The sequence below is a fragment of the Dermacentor variabilis genome, chromosome 10, assembly GCF_050947875.1.
Source record: "Dermacentor variabilis isolate Ectoservices chromosome 10, ASM5094787v1, whole genome shotgun sequence".
NCBI lineage: Eukaryota > Metazoa > Arthropoda > Arachnida > Ixodida > Ixodidae > Dermacentor > Dermacentor variabilis.
In genome coordinates this window covers 65,458,269-65,476,976 of record NC_134577.1, presented here as the reverse complement: position 1 = coordinate 65,476,976, position 18,708 = coordinate 65,458,269, and the positions used below count along the sequence as shown (strand labels likewise).

Sequence of the window (18,708 nt, the reverse complement as noted above, 5' to 3'; positions counted from 1 at the left end):
GTACAGCTGCACCAAGTCAGCACCGACAGTAGAGCCACTGACCGACAGCCACCGTAGTCCTCCATAAAGAAAGCAACAAAATCCCAATAAGGAAAGGCATCAGGCAGGGAGCTGCGATCCCTCCAATGCTATTCACAGCGTGTTTACAGGAGGTATTCAGAGACCTGGATTGGGAAGAATTGGGGATAAAAGTTAATGGAGAATACCTTAGTAACTTGCGATTCGCTGATGATATTGCCTTGCTTAGCAACTCAGGGGACCAATTGCAATGCATGCTCATTGATCTGGAGAGGCAAGGCAGAAGAGTGGGTCTAAAAATTAATCTGCAGAAAACTAAAGTAATGTTTAACAGCCTCGGAAGAGAACAGCAATTTACAATAGGTAGCGAGGCACTGGAAGTGGTAAGGGAATACATCTACTTAGGGCAGGTAGTGACCACGGATCCATATCATGAGACTGAAATAATCAGAAGAATAAGAGTGGGCTGGGGTGCATTTGGCATGCATTCTCAGATCATGAACAGCAGGTTGCCATTATCCCTCAAGAGAAAAGTGTATAACAGCTGTGTCTTACCAGTACTCGCGTACAGTGCAGAAACTTGGAGGCTTATGAAAAGGGTTCTACTTAAATTGAGGACGACGCAACGAGCTATGGAAAGAAGAATGATGGGTGTAACGTTAAGGGATAAGAAAAGAGCAGATTGGGTGAGGGAACGAACACGAGTTAATGACACCTTAGTTGAAATCAAGAAAAAGAAATGGGGGCATGGGCAGGACATGTAATGAGGAGGGAAGATAACCGATGGTCATTAAGGGTTACGGACTAGATTCCAAGGGAAGGGAAGCGTAGCAGGGGGCGGCAGAAAGTTAGGTGGGCGGATGAGATTAAGAAGTTTGCAGGGACGACATGGCTACAATTAGTGCATGACCGGGGTTGTTGGAGAAGTATGGGAGAGGGCTTTGTCCTGCAGTGGGCGTAACCAGGCTGATGATGATGATGATGACCTGTGCGATACCACTGCAGCCATGAATATTTGCATCAGCCTTTCTTCTCTCAATCAGTGTGCTTTCATAATAAAGTGAGTCATGTGCCGAACTTCCTCCCCGTCCTTTTTTCCTGTTCCAATCTGACAAATTGTACTTGCTGCTTACCATTCAGTGTTGGCCCAAGGGATTTAGCCAGAAGCTCCATATTCAAAAGCGAAACACAGCAAGAAAATCGTATTTGGTTGCTTGTAGGCAGCACTCGTCCATAAAGCGTTCATGCCGTACCTCGATAGAATCGTTTCTGAAATAAAACTGCACTGCCCTTCATCTTCAGATAAGAATCCGGATAATCTTCAGGAGGCGACGGAACAATTCAAGCTCATCCAGCAGGCCTACGATGTGTTGAGTGATCCCCAGGAACGGGCCTGGTATGACAAGCACCGTGATGCCATACTCAAAGGAGGTGAGATCCCTTTCTTCTTTTCTCTCACTGTCTCTGCGAAAGTTCAAAGAGGCAATGGCCTATATCCGCTACAGCAGCTTGGGGATTAAGAATTGCATGCATTCATTTTGTATGTATTCACAAGCTTCTTTCACACTCTGAAAAACACTTTCATGTAGCACGTAATAAGCAACAGAAACCTGTATCGGGAGTTTTTCATGTTGCTCTTCAATTTTCTCATTGACACTCTTAATCTAACTATAGTATTTGAGAAGTCACTTAATTAATTAAGAATAATTATGTAATTAGGCAGAATGCAAAAGATACTCTTGAGTATCTCCAAGCAACGGCAAACAACATTACCTTGGTTATGTCCAGCTACATGGCATTTGCATAATTTTATATCTTCGTGGATGATAGTTGGTACACTCTGTAGAATTCAAGGGTTTGAAGTGAACTTTGTAGTATGATGTGCAGAATTCATTTCTAGGGCAAAATGATTGACTGCTATGAAACTTGTTACTATTATAATTTTATTTGTATTTATTTATTTATTTGATGACTTTCTGTTTCAAAAGCTCTTGTGGTCAGGGATACATATGCGTGTAGGATCACTTTGAGTCATTTGGTGATTTTATGCAACTCATGTTTCAGGTCTTGGTAGTGACTACAAGGATGACAGTCTAGACGTCTACTGCTACTTCAACTCCTCCTGTTTCAGCGGTTATGGAGATGACGAAAAGGTGCCCTTTAATGCATGCTTTGTTTTTATTTTCTGTTCTGCTATTTTTATTGTCAGCGCTTACCAGGCATTGCAGAGGCGAGTGGTGTACGCCAAGTGAAATAATGTTCAATCAGCCACAAAAGCTTACAGGACATTGTTTCCCCTGCAAATGTGAATTTCTGCACTGTTAAGGCATGGCACTTCTAGTTTAATGAATCACTGTGTAGATGGTGAAGGCTACTACATGCTGGAACATTTAATTTGAAGGTCTGTAACCATGCTTCATAAGAATTCAGCTTCTTGGCAGATCCTGTGTCCCATAAGCTTATGTGGTTGACTGTACTAAGTGATAACGGTTAGCATAGAAAATTTTAACTGTTCTTAAAAAGATAATTTAAGTAAAGCTCTCGAACAAATATATTCTCTGGAAAGGAATCTAGAATTTACAGCCTTCGTAAAAAAAATACCCAAACTGGCATGCCCATGCCAAAAGCAGGCATGGGACTGTGTCATCACGCTCCAATCGCCAGCACACACTTAGGCGAAGCTTATAAATTGAGGTGAGGAGATAGCCACTCTTGCCATTGTGATCTTGTGCCTGTCGCTCTGTCTGTCACCTTTGTGGGGACGCTCAACTCTCATGCATCTCCTGATGTTGTTTCTCCCGCATGGTTCTAACCTCCTGTAATCTGGCTTCGCCGAGTAGCTTTGTGCAGGCGAGGATCGGTGTAGTTGCAGTATAGTACAAGAGATACCCGCCATGGTTGCTCAGTGGCTGTGGTGTTGGGCTACTTAGCCCGAGGTCATGGGATTGAATCCCGCCCAGGGCGGCCGCATTTCGATGGGGGCGAAATGCGAAAACACCCGTGTACTTAGATTTAGGTGCACGTCAAATAACCCCAGGTGGTCAAAATTTCGAGTCCCCCACTATGGCGTGCCTCATAATCAGAAAGTGGTTTTGGCACATAAAACCCCATAATTTAATTTAGTGCAAGAGATGGTGCGAGTGTTGTGCTGCTAATACCACCTAACAGCGAGGTTACTCGCATGCAAAGGTAAGTAGCCTCTGCCTCTTTGGCTTGGTGAAGGCTAGCGTTGCGGACGTTTTGTGCACTCGCTGACCAGTTGCAGGACCATCCTGTAAAAGGTTTAGGAGCAGGACACCAGAATGGATGAACACAATCCTTCGAATGCACCACCGTTCGCATGTATGATCATGCGAATGATTAGTGGTTGGTGTCCAGCATGGGGGCAAACATATTCGCTTGCTATCCTGTTGCGGTGAGTCGGACTTCCTTGATTTGTCACGCGCCTATTGGCGTGCTCTATTAGCAATAATTCGGCTGGCTAGATTGGTGTATAGATGGCTCAATAGATGCCCTTGTGATTGTCTCCACTACTGTGCTGTCGTTTCTTTGTCTCAGAAGCACGTTTGAGGCCCCATACCTTGCACCCACTTGGTCACCGCTTGTTGCCACTTAGTTGTGACCTCACATAAGAGTAGTGAACTCAGTTGGGAATTGCCACTGTGCATCTTGCACTGAGCCTTTCTTATTTCATATCTATAGTCTGATGCTGTCATCACTGCATTAGTGTGGTTACACTGTATTAATTGTGACCCTAAACAAGGTGATCAGCACTTTTTGTAGGCGTGGTCAGATGAAGTGCTGCACTGAAACAAAACGAGCATGCAGTCCAGCGCTGTAGAGTTTCTATTCTAACTCTTTGCAACTCTTTCAACAAAGCCACGTCAACTTCTAATTACGGCTGCACCGATTGTTTTCGCTTGTTGCAACAGAATCAACCTGTGCTGTGACTAAGTTTCTTTATGCTGCTTGTGACTTCCATGGTGTTTCACTGGGGAGGCAACCTCCCAAGTTTTCTTTTTCATGTAGAGTGTGTTCAGAGTTAAAGTATCCGTAATTTTAGTAAAAACACTATGCTAGCCATGCAAGTGCTGTTTGCACAGGTGGTTTTATGCACTCTGGTAGATACGACTTTAGCAAAGTACAATCAGCAAATGCATAATTAACCAATACTTGTTAATTAACTTAAAAAAATTCATTACTTGGAACAGACAATATTTTTGTGCGTGTAACCCGCATAAAAAATCCGAGAATTTAACAGTAAAGTCAGGGTGCAGGTTATATGCCAATTTTGCCTTGAGGTGTGGCTTCATGGCATTGTGATGCATGCTGCCATGGAGCCACACCTCAAGGCAAGGTTCTCCTTCAGTCGAAGCTTCTCTATCTCCTACGGAGCCTTACCCTCTCCCCACCCCTGCATGTTGAAGCTCCCTTCTGCCCTCCTTCATGGTTGCCATTTTCCTCTTTACGGATCGCCATATTGTATTCAGTAGTTGGCGAAGAGTGCATGTGGCACTAGTAAACTAGAACTCGGACCATGATGAGCTGCGCTCAACAGCCATCCTTTACAGTGCAGCAGAAGCTGAAGATTATTGACATCAGCAAAAAAAAAGGGGGGGAGGGGGGAAACAGAGCTGCTGGCCGAAGGTATGACATGGATGAGTTGTTCATTTGCGAATGGAGGTTGTTATTGCAGTGATGCGAGCGTCGTTGTATGCACTGTACTGCATACAATGTTGTAAGTGGCAAATTTTTTTTTTTTATACTCTTGTAATTGGGGGTGTGGGTTCTACACGGTATAGTTGGTTATGCGTTGAAAAATATGGTACTTATGTAAGAAACTTGAGATGACAGTCGTACTTGAAACTAGTTCATTTTGTTTGGTTTTTCTATTCTTTCGCTCTCCATTTCGATATATTCGTCAAATCGGATGCTGGGTGCGCGACGTTTACATTCTGAGGGTGTGGTATCGACACAATTATCCAATTCCGTAGCACATCAACATAGAAGGCAGGTAGAGCTGATAACAGCTGCACTCCACCTCTCAATTAGCAAAAGCCTGACTGACTTCCTCCTTTTCTCCACCATAAGCTATGTCACATGGGTGTTTGTGTTTGCATCAAAACTTTTGCATGTGAATGCAAAATTAGCCTATCAAATGTGATTACTAACATATCTCAGAATGAAAAGGCTGCAGGAGAATGTAGAATTTGTTTTTTAATAAGGTCAGCCTCAAGTGTTCAAAATAAACATATACCATAACTGCAAAAATGAAAAAATATCTTAACAAATTTATATTTAATATTTGCCAGCTTGTTAATAATTGCAACCACCGAAGCACATAAATTGCCTATGTAAGCAACATTTTGCATAGCTAGCATAGTGTTTCTATTAATATTACTGATACCTAATATTCATCTTCTAAATTGCCATGCCCAATATACTTGTTCGGCCACTGACACACACTTCTGGCCATGCTCACGATCATTTGCGAATCTGATACATTTTAGATGGGTTGTGCCATCTACTCAGAACTGGGCTGAGCTAAAATTTTATGGTAGGTTTTGTTTTTATACTACCGATGGCGCGACAATGTTATTGACTGTCACTGTTGCTTGCTTTCCCAACATGGCAGACCAGCACAAGTGCCCATGCATTTTTTCAACAATGCAGAAATTCAAGAACATTTTATAAACCCTGATTCAGAGGACTCCAATGGTAATTATTAGGTGTCCTCAAGGGACAGTGACAGCAACAAAGGGCCCATGTTATATGAGAAACAAATAGTATCCCAATTAAAATAATTCATTGGCATAAGTCTTCATATTTGTATTTTCAGGTTTAAAAACTGCGAAAACCATCAGCATCACACAGTATCTACAATAAAGAGCACTGTAGTTTAAAGCTTGCTAATGTGTTACACAGAAATTGAATATGTTGCACTCTGGAAAAATGCCTGGCACGGAAAGCAGTAAAGGCCCAATAAATGTGAAAATAAATATAATGGCATTGCGGCAACAAAAGATTAAAAAAAAATTTTGTACTACCCATTTCATTTTTAGAGGCAAGGGGTGTCTGTTACGTGAACCTCTGCAATTGATCAACATATTTGTATGTTTCACAAAGCACTCCATCCTAAAGGACTTGTTCATAGCGGTAAGCTCATGCTGAGTTTTCTGAAATGCCTCCGAAGTGTCTGCCATCCAAGTGCTTCCACTCAAGTGCTTTTTAAGCACATCTTTCAACACAGCCACTTCAGTGTAGTTCACAATGAGAACTGCGACAAAGCAGTGGCATCATTTTTTAATGTACGGTGAGGTTATGAACCATTGACCAATCATTGTCTTTGCATGGCTCCATGTAATATGTCTTGCAGTTGTTTTCATAAAGCTGCTTTGAGAGCAGATTTCACTGCTCCGAAATGCAATCTGGCTGCTCCAAAAGCTGCTTCAAAATGGCATTGAACAGTGGCATCACTGCAGTGAAGATGCATGTGATGGTGGAAAAGCTCACAGTTCTGCATTGTAGTCAATCTTGTTTCATTTTCTTGTGTCGGTTATACATGCATAAACGCAGTAATATCCTTTACTAATGAGCCAGAAGTCTCCATTCCTGATGTCTTTCTGTTCTTGTTTACGCCAGGGATTTTATGCGGTGTTTCGAGATGTCTTTCAAAGACTCGCTGCCGAGGATGAACCCTACCATGATGACCCCGTGGTTGTACCAGGCTTTGGAAACAGCACCAGCTCATATGATGAGGTAAGCGCTTGTACCTCGAGTCACAGCACACTAAAGCTCCTACAGATGTTAGCTATGTGTAATTTATACTGGTGCCAGTCTGTGTGCCCTTAGGTCATAGTTTTACATACTTCAGAAGGTTTTGCATACAAAGTTTCAGAACTGCTAAGCTTGTCCATTCAGTTTGACATTTCTAAAGGTCTAGTGACATCAGTTCCAAGTTTCGTTATTGGGAGGTTAGAGAAATGCTCTCACTAAATGTGGAATTGCCCTCAACTTCTTCAAGCCCGTCTTTGCCACCTCCGTGTGACAGGCCTTCAATCAAGGTGCCGTCCCCACATTGAACACTGGATCCACGAACGCTACTATCATTCTCTGTTGGGCAACCTGAACAAAACAGATGTTTGTGTATATGTAACCATGTATTTATTATGCCAAAAGGCAGCCTTTCAAAGTAAAAAATGAAGCAAAATGGTGGTGGATGTTCTATATCCATTACCATGGTCGTAAGTGGTGCTGGCTAACACTCTCTAGGCCACACCTAGTAGTACAGATGCACAGATACCCAATACAGTATATGCTGTTAACATTCGGTTTCTCAGACCCCCTAGGGGCTGTGAAAACTGAAAAATCGGTGCAGTCTAAAAAAATGAATGCATCTCTTTATATGCCCCCAAGGGCTCAAATAACCACTGGAATGTTTGAAATAGCTCTGAAGGCCTGCCAGTACACTGTTAGGCATATTGGTGCACCTACTATGACAGAAGATGGTGGGTACGTGCGCGTATAATTAAGGAATACACACTGTGTCCCCTGACAGTGGCCTCACTTCCGATCTTGGTGTACTTCACCGCAATACATTGCGTATGCTTCAGTGCGTAACTCCACTGTAACGCAGCGAAGCTGGCTTTCGGGAACCAGCATTGTGCAATGTTGGACCCTTGCCGTGATCTCCGTGCTTCGAAGCCATCGGCAAGCATGACAAAGGTGGAGTCGGTGCCATTTCTGACCCAATGGCAATGAAAAACATGGCACCAAACTGCAGGAAGCTTGATAGTGAGCATCGAAGCAGATAGGCCTAGGTGGTGGCTATGGCTGCTAGTGGATCAGCGTGCGAGAGTGCTGGTTCGAAGCTGTGAGATAATCAAAATCGCTGCGGTGTTGGCTACAATTCATGCCGTTTCGTACCTGCAGTCATGGCAAAAGGTCTGGAAAAGTGGACGGTGAAGGGTTTCAGCGTCTGAAATTTAAGACATTCTTATACATTGGCTTTGTGGGGTATAGGGTGATGCCGTGAAGGCATCTGAATTATCAGGCATGTCTGAAAAATCTGTTGACTAGGATAGCCATTGCTGTAGTTCAATTTGTATAGCATTGCACATGCAATGCGGTAGATGTGGGTCTGGCTCCTACTAGGGGCAAGTTGTCTTTTCACCTGTTTTCATTTCCCTTTACCTCATTATCTCTGCAGTTCAGTAAGAACCATAGTTAATTTCTCTATGCTTTTTTTCATGGGTTCATGGGTTTGTGACCAAGTAAAACCATGCCCCTCAGTTATTCCTCTTTTTGCTTTATGCTGACAAATTTCACGAAGTTGTTGATGATTTCTTTGGTTTACATCTGCTGGTAGGTTGTTGGCCCATTTTACGGCCACTGGCAGAGCTACTGCACGGCACGGACCTTTGCCTGGCTCGACACGTACGACGTCCGGACGGCACCCAACAGGCGAGTGGCACGCCTCATGGAACGCGAGAACCGCAAGGTGCGAGATACCGCCCGACGGCAACGCAATGAGGAAGTCAAGGTGAGTGTAGTGCCTCATGAAATTTCTGTGCCAGAAGAGACATCAGTGCTGCTTCCAGTTGCGTTTTTTTTTGTGTGTGTGTAACAGATTAATCCACCGAAACTGAACTGCAAGCGCTGTTATGAATTGGCGCCGCGTGACAGAACCTGCATGGTGATCTAATTCCGCGTACTCCACTCAAAGGAACAACACGTTACACATATCTTGTGACCTAACCTAATATTACATTACATAGCCTAACTTAATCAAGACACTGAAACTAAATTGCAGGCACTGTTGTGAATTGATGCCCTTGACAGAACCTACATTGTGATGTAATTATGTATGCAGTACGCAAAGGAACAACACATTACAGATATTTTGTTGCCTGATTAAACATCAGCATGCCCTTTAGTCATTTAACTGCCAAAGTAGGGCTGTGCTCGGTGTAACGTCAGTCATGTTGTTTGGTTACAACTTTTCGGATTTGTACCTGGCTTGAGTCTTTTCTCGACTTTGGTAAGTATCACTCAAATACATATGTAAACATGATCTGAAAGATTAACTTTATTGCCACCTATCACGGTTGCTCTGTGGCTATGGCATTCTGCTGTGAAGTACGATGTTGTGGGTTTAATTTCCAGCTGCAGCAGCTGCACTTTAATGCAGGGAAAATTCAAGAATGCTGGCATAAAAATTAAGGTTTTAAATTAAAGTTAAGAGTAGATTATCTTAGATTAAGGTGCTAATCTGGAGCCTTCCCCTACACCGTCCCTCATAACCCGCAATGTAGTTTTGGGACTCCAAACCCTACAACCCTCAATATTTTTTTATTTAATTACCATAAATATCTCAAGTTAATTTTAGTGAAACAATGTCTGCATTATGAAGTTCTGCGGATACGCTGCTTCATCTCTTGTGTCTTATATTCTTTGACGTACCGTCATCACCATATTATACAAATTACATCACTTCTGCCCACGTAGCTTTGCTGGAATCCAATGTCGTTTGATGTAATGAATGTTGTTCCCTATAAGTGATGTTTAAGTATTTCATGTGACAGGGGTGTTTTTCTTTTGTTTTTCTCTTACTGCAATGCAGCAATTGGTTCAGTTTGTCCGGAAGCGAGATCGGAGGGTTCAAAGAAGAAAGGTGAGTTTGACTTTGCTTCACTACCTTAAAGGGACACTAAAGGTTACCAGAAAGTCAAGTTAAAGTGATAAAGCAATGCTCTAGAGCGTCTAAGGCGTCAGTATAATCGCGAACAGAGCTTTAGTAACTGAGAAATTGAGGTAAATGCATGACACGATTTGCGACCCCCCAGTGACATTCTGGTACTAGCCCGATGACGAAAGCACTCCTCATCATAATTAGTCACTAGTACTCAACTACTCGTATTAAAAAGATCATTTCATTAGATTATAAGACGGAAGAAAATGCTACTTGTCTACTTCTATTTGATTCTAAAAAAAAAAATAACATTTTGATGTTACCCTTGAGTAGTATGGGTGATCGAAAGGTTTCGTTTTCGCTCGACTCTGCGTGGTCAACTTTGCGCCGCGCGTGCTTTGAAGTTTCAGTTGTTTCTTTATCGCGTCCTGCTGCGGTGGTCCTGCTGGCTCGCGAAACTTGCATTTGGAACAAGCAGCGAAAATGCCACGTCCATGTGATGTGGGATGCGCAAACGGTCCGCGGAACTTGGCCAAGGGCAGTTGCAGCATCGAATCCAACGTTACTTATCACTGTGTGCCAACGAATGAACCTCTCCGTTTGAAGTGGTTAAGTGCCATACCTCTGCCACAGCGCGCTGGCAAAGAGCCGAAAAATCATGTAGTGTGCTCGCTGCACTTTCATCAAGAGGATTACGAGTTCAACGCCGACTTACTGAAGTCGCGTGAAGTGCCTTTCAAGGCAGGCTGTCGTCAGAGTAGTACGCAACGACCCCAGCAACGCAAGCCCTCAACAGCAGGTCACGTTCATCAGAGCTTAAATCGCTGAACTCGAGCCCAGCATCGCGAGCTAATGTGTCGTCAGGGTCATCCATTGCAATGAGCGTCGAAGTTGGCGTCATAAAATAAAGAACCAGCTTATCGTCATGTGCTTTCCCTTCCGCTAGCCACCATAGTTCCGCTTTCACGCTGCTGTCGGCTCTGTCTTGGCTCTGTTTCTGGCCGCACGTTTGCGTTTTGTGCAGAAAAGCTGTAGCGCCGTCTGCGGGAGCCGTTTTACTCACCGACAGCGCAACGTCACTATGAGACCATGACGTCAATACTCCTCGATCGGAGGGCGGGTGATTTGAACTGCGCTAGAGGTACGCGGATTCGTCAGAACGCATTTTCTCTTAAAATAAGTCTCTTCTTTGCACGAAACAAGCGTTTCGAAATTTCTGGGATGGTATTTCAACAGTCCACGTTGACTTAATATTAACCTTTAGTGTCCCTTTAAAATGTAACACTGGTGTCACATGGGCATACTGGTGGCCTTTGAACCAATAGCCCAGGGACTTATCTGCAATGTGGGCACTGCTACACAGGCAGCATCACTCCACTTCAGCGGTCGCCCTTGTCGCGCCCCGTGCGATTTGAGAGGTGCACTTGCAAGCAGCTGCTTGTAATTCGATCATTTGACCATCTGTATCCGCGGAAGTTTCCAGTTATTGTCTCAGTATTCCTTTGTGGTGGCAGTGAAATTTTTTTATATTGAAATCGTATACAAACACACTTCACTATATTGAGGTTTTAAATAGTACATGGTGTTGTATGGACAAGTGGTTATGAAAAATTTAATACTTCGTTATATAGAGAATTTCGTTATATTGAAGTTCATTATATCGAGGTTTAACTGTACATCGTTTCATACATAGTAGGCAACTCTACAAAGGCTAGCAAAACTTCTCTCGTTGCTCGCACACGTGACCAAAAAATAGTGCGTCAATATGAAAAAGAAAATATGGGCATGCGTCACCTAATTTGATGTAACACAAGGTTTCACACTTTTATGACACATATATGACATAATTATTATGCGGGAAGTGTCGCAGATCTCAACCCATTTGCCACCAAACGAATGGAGCGACACATTTCTTCGACCAGCGGCAACAGAGCACCACTCGTGCTCGCGACCAAAACATAAAACATCGCACACCAGAAGCACAAAGGTGCACAAATATGTAATATGTATGTGATTCGATGTAACCTTATGTCCACGAGTTCTAGTTATAATATGTGAACTAGTTATTCTGTAGAAAGCATTTCCAGTCGAGAACAACTGCACTGCGAAATTCATGGTGTGAAACTTCTATGACTGCACTACTTTTGTAGCTTCTGCAGCTTTATGTGCTAAGTGTTAAATATGGTATAGATACTGCAGCGCTGCAGCAGGTTAGCATGAAACAGCTTCAGTGCCTGTGTCCATTTCAGTTTTGTTGAAATCTCCCGATGTGCCTAAGGGCACCAAAAAAGTGAGAGCTTATGGTCGTGACACACCTTTTCGGAACTGTATTGTTTGTTTTCCGTCTCTTCTATTTATAAAATCTTTCCTTTGGTTTACGTGCACTTTTTTGCAATTGTGCTTGCAGAAAGAGCTTGAGGAGAAGGCAGCAGAGAGTGCTCGGAAATCCGAGGCCAAGCGTGTGCAGAGGATTTTAGAGCAGAAAAAGTGAGCAGATTTCATTACTTTGTAAATTTTGAACTCTTTGTCATTTTGCAGTTTTCTTGGTTCCTCGTCGGAGTGTTTAGCAATGGACTGGAACCGTATGAACATGACAGTCATGAACATGACACTGTGAACAAACGTCCACATGCTGAGTAGATAGGTTGTTTATATTGGTGTTTGAATAATGAACTTTCCTAATCAAATCGAATACAAATATTTTAGAAGAACTACCTGTTAATGTTTAACAATATTGACACGTGTACTTATATTTATCGGGCGACCACGTTTCGCTGCCTAAAAAATGTTATCGCACATTGCGGGACGCGCCTGCTTGTATCCAAAGTTTCTGGAAAATTATCGATGCTTCTATCCGCTGTCTGTTGTCGCCGAACCTTGTGTTATCTGATTTCATCGCGTGACGCAAATGGTATAGAACTTTGTAGAAGGCACGCGGGTCCCAACAATTAGTCTGGAACATTCGATGACTGCTGTATAAAAGCCGACGCGCTGGACCCGTTGATCAGATTTTCGACGACCGCTGGCTGTGTTCACCGCTATCGTAGTGCTTTAGGTGTAGCCTGTCTTTGTGGGCACAGGTTCGCCCAATAAAAGCTAGTTTAGCCTTTCACAGTATTGCTACTGTGTTCTTTAATGCCACTACCACGTGACATCTGGTGGAGGTGCTTTACGTTCATGTGCCGGACGCCCCCGGCAAGCTGTAATTGAAGCCCGGACCGCAAAGACAACACCAACGTCGTCCCGGAACATCGAGCAAGCCGCCAGCTACAGCAGCTGCCCCCAGAACGCGTAATTCTACCAGAGGCAACCAAGAAGATCGTCCGAGAAGATCGTCCAGAGACGACCAAGAAGACAGCCCCAATGGCAGCGTCAGCAGCCCCAATAATTCTGCAGCAGCCCAGGGAGCCACCGACGTTCCGCGGTTCCACATTTGAGGACCCGGAAAGCTGGCTGGAGACGTATGAGAGGGTCGCTATGTTTAACACTTGGGACAGCGACGACAAGCTGCGACATGTGTATTTCGCATTGGAAGATGCCACCAGGACCTGGTTCGAGAATCGAGAAGCCACCTTAACGACGTGGGACCTGTTCTGAAGCGGCTTCTTGCAAACATTTACAAGCGTTGTGCGAAAAGAGCGAGCACAAGCTCTACTAGAAACCAGAGCGCAGCTAACAAATGAGACGGTCACGATCTTCACGGAGGAGATGGCCCGTCTTTTCCGGCATGCTGACCCGGAAATGTCGGAGGAGAAAAAAGTCCGCTTCCTGATGCGGGGCGTCAAGCAAGAACTTTTCGCAGGACTTATTCGTAACCCAGCGAAGACTGTAGCCGAGTTTTCTGCAGAGGCATCGACGATCGAGAAAACTCTGGAGATGCGCATCCGGCGGTATAACCGCCAGGGGCTCACACCACACTATGCCATCCAAGGACTGGGTTCCAAAGACCTTCAAGAGACCATCAGGGCCATTGTGCGCGAAGAACTGCGCAAGGTCCTGCCTTCGTCGCAGCGTTAAGTGGCCTCGATCGCTGACATCGTGAAAGATGAGGTTCAGCGATCGCTTGGGGTTCCTGAGGTGCAACCTCAATTGCCGCAGCCCCAGCCAGAAGCGATGACCTACGCCGCCGTCGCACCCCGTCAAGGCGCCCCTCCGCGACCGTGCCAGGGCCCTGTAACGCCGCAATTCCGTCGTCGCCCAGCGCACCTACGTGAGGAAGACGGACATTTGGTGAGCTCCCGACCACCGCCCGCTGTGCTATCACTGCGGAGAAGCCGGCCATGTGTACCGCTGATGCCCTTACCGCAACTTGGGACTGAGAGGGTTCACTGTCAACACGCCATGTCCACAGCTTGGGGAGCGCCCACGTGACATCGCCGATTACCTAGCCGCCACTCAGTGGAACTCGACAACCGTGCCGTTCGCCGTCACCAGGCCGCTACCTGTCGCCGCAGCGCCGTCCATACACTGGCCCAGCCCGGGCCGGTCTGCGAGCCCATATCCGGAAAACTAAAAGCAGCAACCGATGGAGGTGCGGTTGCTGTTCGTCGAACTGACGAAGATCCTCCGCCGCCGACGAAGACACCGAAGAAACTACCTCGACGGCATAACAACATGCCGCCGTCCCGGCGAAGTGTGGAAACAAAGAATACGACGACGAAAGACGACCTGACGACGTCCCATACCAGCCACAGGTCAACGCGACACAGCCGTGATCCGACGCCAAGACCTAACTGTAACGCAAGACAAAGGACCACCGACCTCGACGTGCTTCTCGACGGCCACGCAGTCACCGCCTTAGTAGACACAGGAGCCGATTACTCCGTCATGAGTGGACCCATCGCAGCCCAATTGAAGAAAGTTAAGATTGCATGGGAAGGCCTGTTAATTCGGACCGCTGGAGGACACCTCATTAAGCCAACTGGAATCTGCACGGCAAGAATTAGCATTCATGACTGGACTTACCCTGCCACCTTCATTATCCTGCAACAGTGTTCACGAGACGTCATTCTCAGCATGGACTTCCTGAACCAACACGGCGCAATCATCGACCTGAAGATCGAAGTCAATTACGCTGTCAGAAGATCAAGTGATACCGGCGGACAGCCCTCGTAGTCACCGCGCCTTGAGTGTGCTCGATGATCGAGGGAGCATCCCGCCTCGCTCCAGCATTGTTATTTCGGTTGGCACCGAAACACCCGCTGACGTAGAAGGCGTCATCGAAGGCGACCAACGTCTACTGCTCGACCGTGAAATTTGCCTTGTAAGAGGGATCGCTCGACTGCACGGAGGAAACACGAAAGTGTTGCTGACAAACTTCAGCCAGGAGTTCAAGCACATCAACAAGGGTACGACGATCGCGTACATCAAGGAAATTCAGGAAACCAGCGATGCGTTTGTCCTCTCAGATTCTGTCGCATCTACCCCGACGACCGTAGTTCCCGAGCCAGACTTCGACATAAATCCAAGTCTCCCCATGATTAAGCAGCAACAGCTCAGAAGTCTGCTTCGACAATACAAAGACTGCTTTTCGACGTCGTCGAGGATTCAACAAACACCAGTCGCAAAGCATCGCACAATTACCGAAGAGTGCGCTCGACCACTCCGCCAGAGCCCTTACCAAGTTTCGACGCGAGAAAGTGAAGCTATAAGACAACAAGTCGACAAAATGCTGCCCGACGACATCATCCAGCCGTCGAAAAGCTCGTGGGCTTCTCTAGTTGTTTTACTTAAGAAAAAGGACGGAACCCTACATTTCTGCGTTGATTATCGTCGACTGAACAAAATCACGAAGAAAGACGTATACCCCCTGCCACGGATAGACGACGCATTGGATTGGCTCTGCAATGCTAAATACTTCTCATCGATGGACCTCAAGTCTGGCTACTGGCAAATAGAAGTCAATGAAAGGGATCGCGAAAAGACCGCCTTCATCACGCCAGACGGCCTCTATGAGTTCAAGGTTATGCCATTTGGACTGTGCTTGGCGCCTGCAACGTTCCAGTGCGTGATGGACACGGTTTTAGCAGGATTGATGTGGCAGACCTGTCTTGTTTACTTGGAAGACGTCGTTGTCTTCGCCGGAAATTTCGACGATCACCTCAGGCGGCTTGCGACAGTATTAGAGGCGATCAGGTCATCAGGGCTCACTCTGAAGCCGGAAAAGTGTTGCTTCGCTTATGATAAGCTTCTATTCCTAGGCCACGTCATCAGCAAATCTGGAGTACGCCCCGACCTGCAGAAGACAGCTGCCATCGCAAAGTTCCCGCAGCCAATCGACAAGAAGGCAGTGCGCACATTCCTTGGCGTGTGTGCCTGCCTTCGGCGCTTTGTCAAGGACTTTTTGTGCATCGCGGAGCCGCTAACACATCTAACGAAATGTGATGTCGAGTTCAAGTGGGAAATGCATGCAGTCGCCGCTGGTACTTGCACACTTCAACGAGGACGCCGATACTGAAATCCACACTGACGCCAGTAGCCTAGGCCTCGGTGCCGTCCTAGTCCAGAGGAAAGACGGACTTGAACAGGTGATATCTTATGCTAGCCGGTCGCTGTCAAAAGCGAAAGGAAATTATTCTACGACTGAAAAAGAATGCCTCAACATCATTTGGGCTACAGCAAAATTCCGCCCTTACCTCTATGGCAGGCCATTCAAAGTCGTCAGCGACCATCATGCATTGTGTTGGCTAGCTAACTTAAAGGACCCTTCAGGACGGCTGGCGCGGTGGAGCCTCAGACTGCAAGAATATGACGTCACTGTAATATACAAGTCTGGAAGAAAACGCTCTGACGCCGACTGCTTATCATGCGCCCCCATCGATCCCCCGCCACAAGACGACAAGGACGACGACGCCTTCCTTGGAATAATAAGCGCGGAAGACTTCACTAAACAGCAGCGAGCAGACCCGGAGCTTAAAGGCCTCGTCGAGTATTTGGAAGGGAACACCGATGTTGTCCCTAGGGCATTTAAGCGCGGGTTGTCTTCGTTCACGCTACAAAACAACCTGCTCGTGAAGAAGAACTTCTCACCAGTCCGCGCCACCTACCTTCTTGTTGTACCGTCAGCACTGCATCCAGAAGTACTGCACGCCCTACACGACGATCCAACCGCTGGGCACCTCGGATTCTCCCAGACGCTGTCGAGGATACAGGAAAGGTATTACTGGCCGCGTCTGACCGTCGACGTCGCCCGTTACGTCAAGACATGCCGAGACTGTCAGCAACGCAAGACACCACCGACAAGGCCAGCAGGATTACTACAGCCGATCGAACCACCTCGTCGACCATTCCAGCAAATTGGGATGGATTTGTTGGGGCCATTTCCGACGTCAACATCCGGGAATAAGTGGATCGTCGTGGCGACGGACTACCTTACCCACTTCGCTGAAACTAAAGCTCTACCAAAAGGCAGCGCAGCCGAAGTGGCGAAATTTTTCGTAAAGAACATCCTGCTGCGACATGGTGCCCTAGAAGTCCTCATCACCGACAGAGGAACAGCTTTTACAGCAGAGCTCACCCAAGCCATTCTGCAATACAGCCAGACAAGCCACAGGAGGACAACTGCCTACCACCCGTAGACGAATGGTCTCACGGAGCGCCTGAACAAGACCCTCGCCGACATGCTAGCACTGTACGTCGATGATGAACACAAGACCAGGGATGCCATCCTGCCGTATGTAACATTCGCTTACAACACGGCGGTGCAAGAAACAACACAGATCACGCCGTTCAAGCTGGTTTATGGCAGGAACCCGACGACGACGCTCGACGCCATGCTGCCGCACGTCACTGACGAGGAGAATCTTGACGTCACTACCTATCTCCAGCACACCGAAGAAGCCCGACAGCTCGCCCGCCTATGGATCAAGAACCAGCAGCGTACCGACAGCCGACACTACAATCTCTGACGACGCTTCGTCAAGTACCAGCCCGGCGACCGTGTTTGGGTATGGACCCCGATACGCCGACAAGGACTGAGTGAGAAACTATTGTGACGCTGTTTCGCACCCTACAAGGTCATCGACGTATTGGCGCACTGGACTATGAGGTCGTGCCAGACAGCATTTCGCATTCACAGCGGCGCTGCGCACGATCTGAAGTGGTCCACGTGGTGCGCCTTAAACCCTTTTATGGACGCTAACGAACTTCCTTATTTTTGTTGTTTTCTTTGCTACGAGTGCTTTTCGTTATTACTTTCGTTTGTTTGCAGCATCGGGTCGATGCTATTTAAGAAGGGGGTATTGACACGTGTACTTATATTTAAAGGGCGACCACGTTTCGCCACCTAACAAATGTTATCGCACAGCGCGGGACGCGCCTGCATGTATCTGAAGTTTCTGGAAAGTTATCGATGCTTCTATCCGCTGTCTGTTGTTGCCGAACCTTGTGTTATCTGATTTCATGGTGTGACAGGAATAGTGTAGAACTTCGTGGAAGGCACTAGGGTCCCAACGATTAGTGTGGAACATTCGATGACTGCTGTATAAAAGCCGACGCGCTGGACCCGCTGATCAGATTTTCGACGATCGCCGACTATGTTCGCCGCTATCGTTGTGCTTTAAGTGTAGCCAGTCTTTGTGGGCACAGGTTCGCTCAATAAAAGCTAGTTTTGCCTTTCACAGTATTGCTACTGTGTTCTTTAACGTCACTACCACGTGACAATATATTAAATTGAAAATAAAATAAAAAATTATGCGGATCCCCCACACTGGTAGCAATCAATGTAAGCGAAGGTTTCTTTGCTGCTTGCTTTGATTCACGATAATTATTGGTGATGTTGACGATGAATGTTTAATTTCTTCAGTGTTCATTACAATACGACAGTAGTGAATTGATGGTAAAGGTTACCTTGCATGAACCTCTGCAGATTGTCTGCATACCACACAGAACGCACAGCGAGACGTGTTTGCTTGTAGCGTTGTTGTGCACCATTGTTCATAATCTTTGAGGAGGTTAGCATTGTCATTGCCTCACACAGCACATGGCATCATGGCTGAAGT

The 18,708-nt window shown here is 46.2% G+C and overlaps 1 protein-coding gene across 1 annotated transcript in view; it reads left to right on the top strand.

Moving 5' to 3' along the window:
- Nucleotides 1-18,708, top strand: part of LOC142560664 (dnaJ homolog subfamily C member 21) — a 28,813-nt gene that overhangs the window by 1,620 nt on the left and 8,485 nt on the right. The window contains exons 2-7 of the mRNA XM_075672909.1: nucleotides 1,321-1,449; nucleotides 2,083-2,171; nucleotides 6,661-6,777; nucleotides 8,387-8,560; nucleotides 9,641-9,691; nucleotides 12,117-12,196. Of these exons, the coding sequence (XP_075529024.1) occupies nucleotides 1,321-1,449; nucleotides 2,083-2,171; nucleotides 6,661-6,777; nucleotides 8,387-8,560; nucleotides 9,641-9,691; nucleotides 12,117-12,196 (640 nt within the window). The remainder of the gene's footprint in view (nucleotides 1-1,320; nucleotides 1,450-2,082; nucleotides 2,172-6,660; nucleotides 6,778-8,386; nucleotides 8,561-9,640; nucleotides 9,692-12,116; nucleotides 12,197-18,708) is intronic.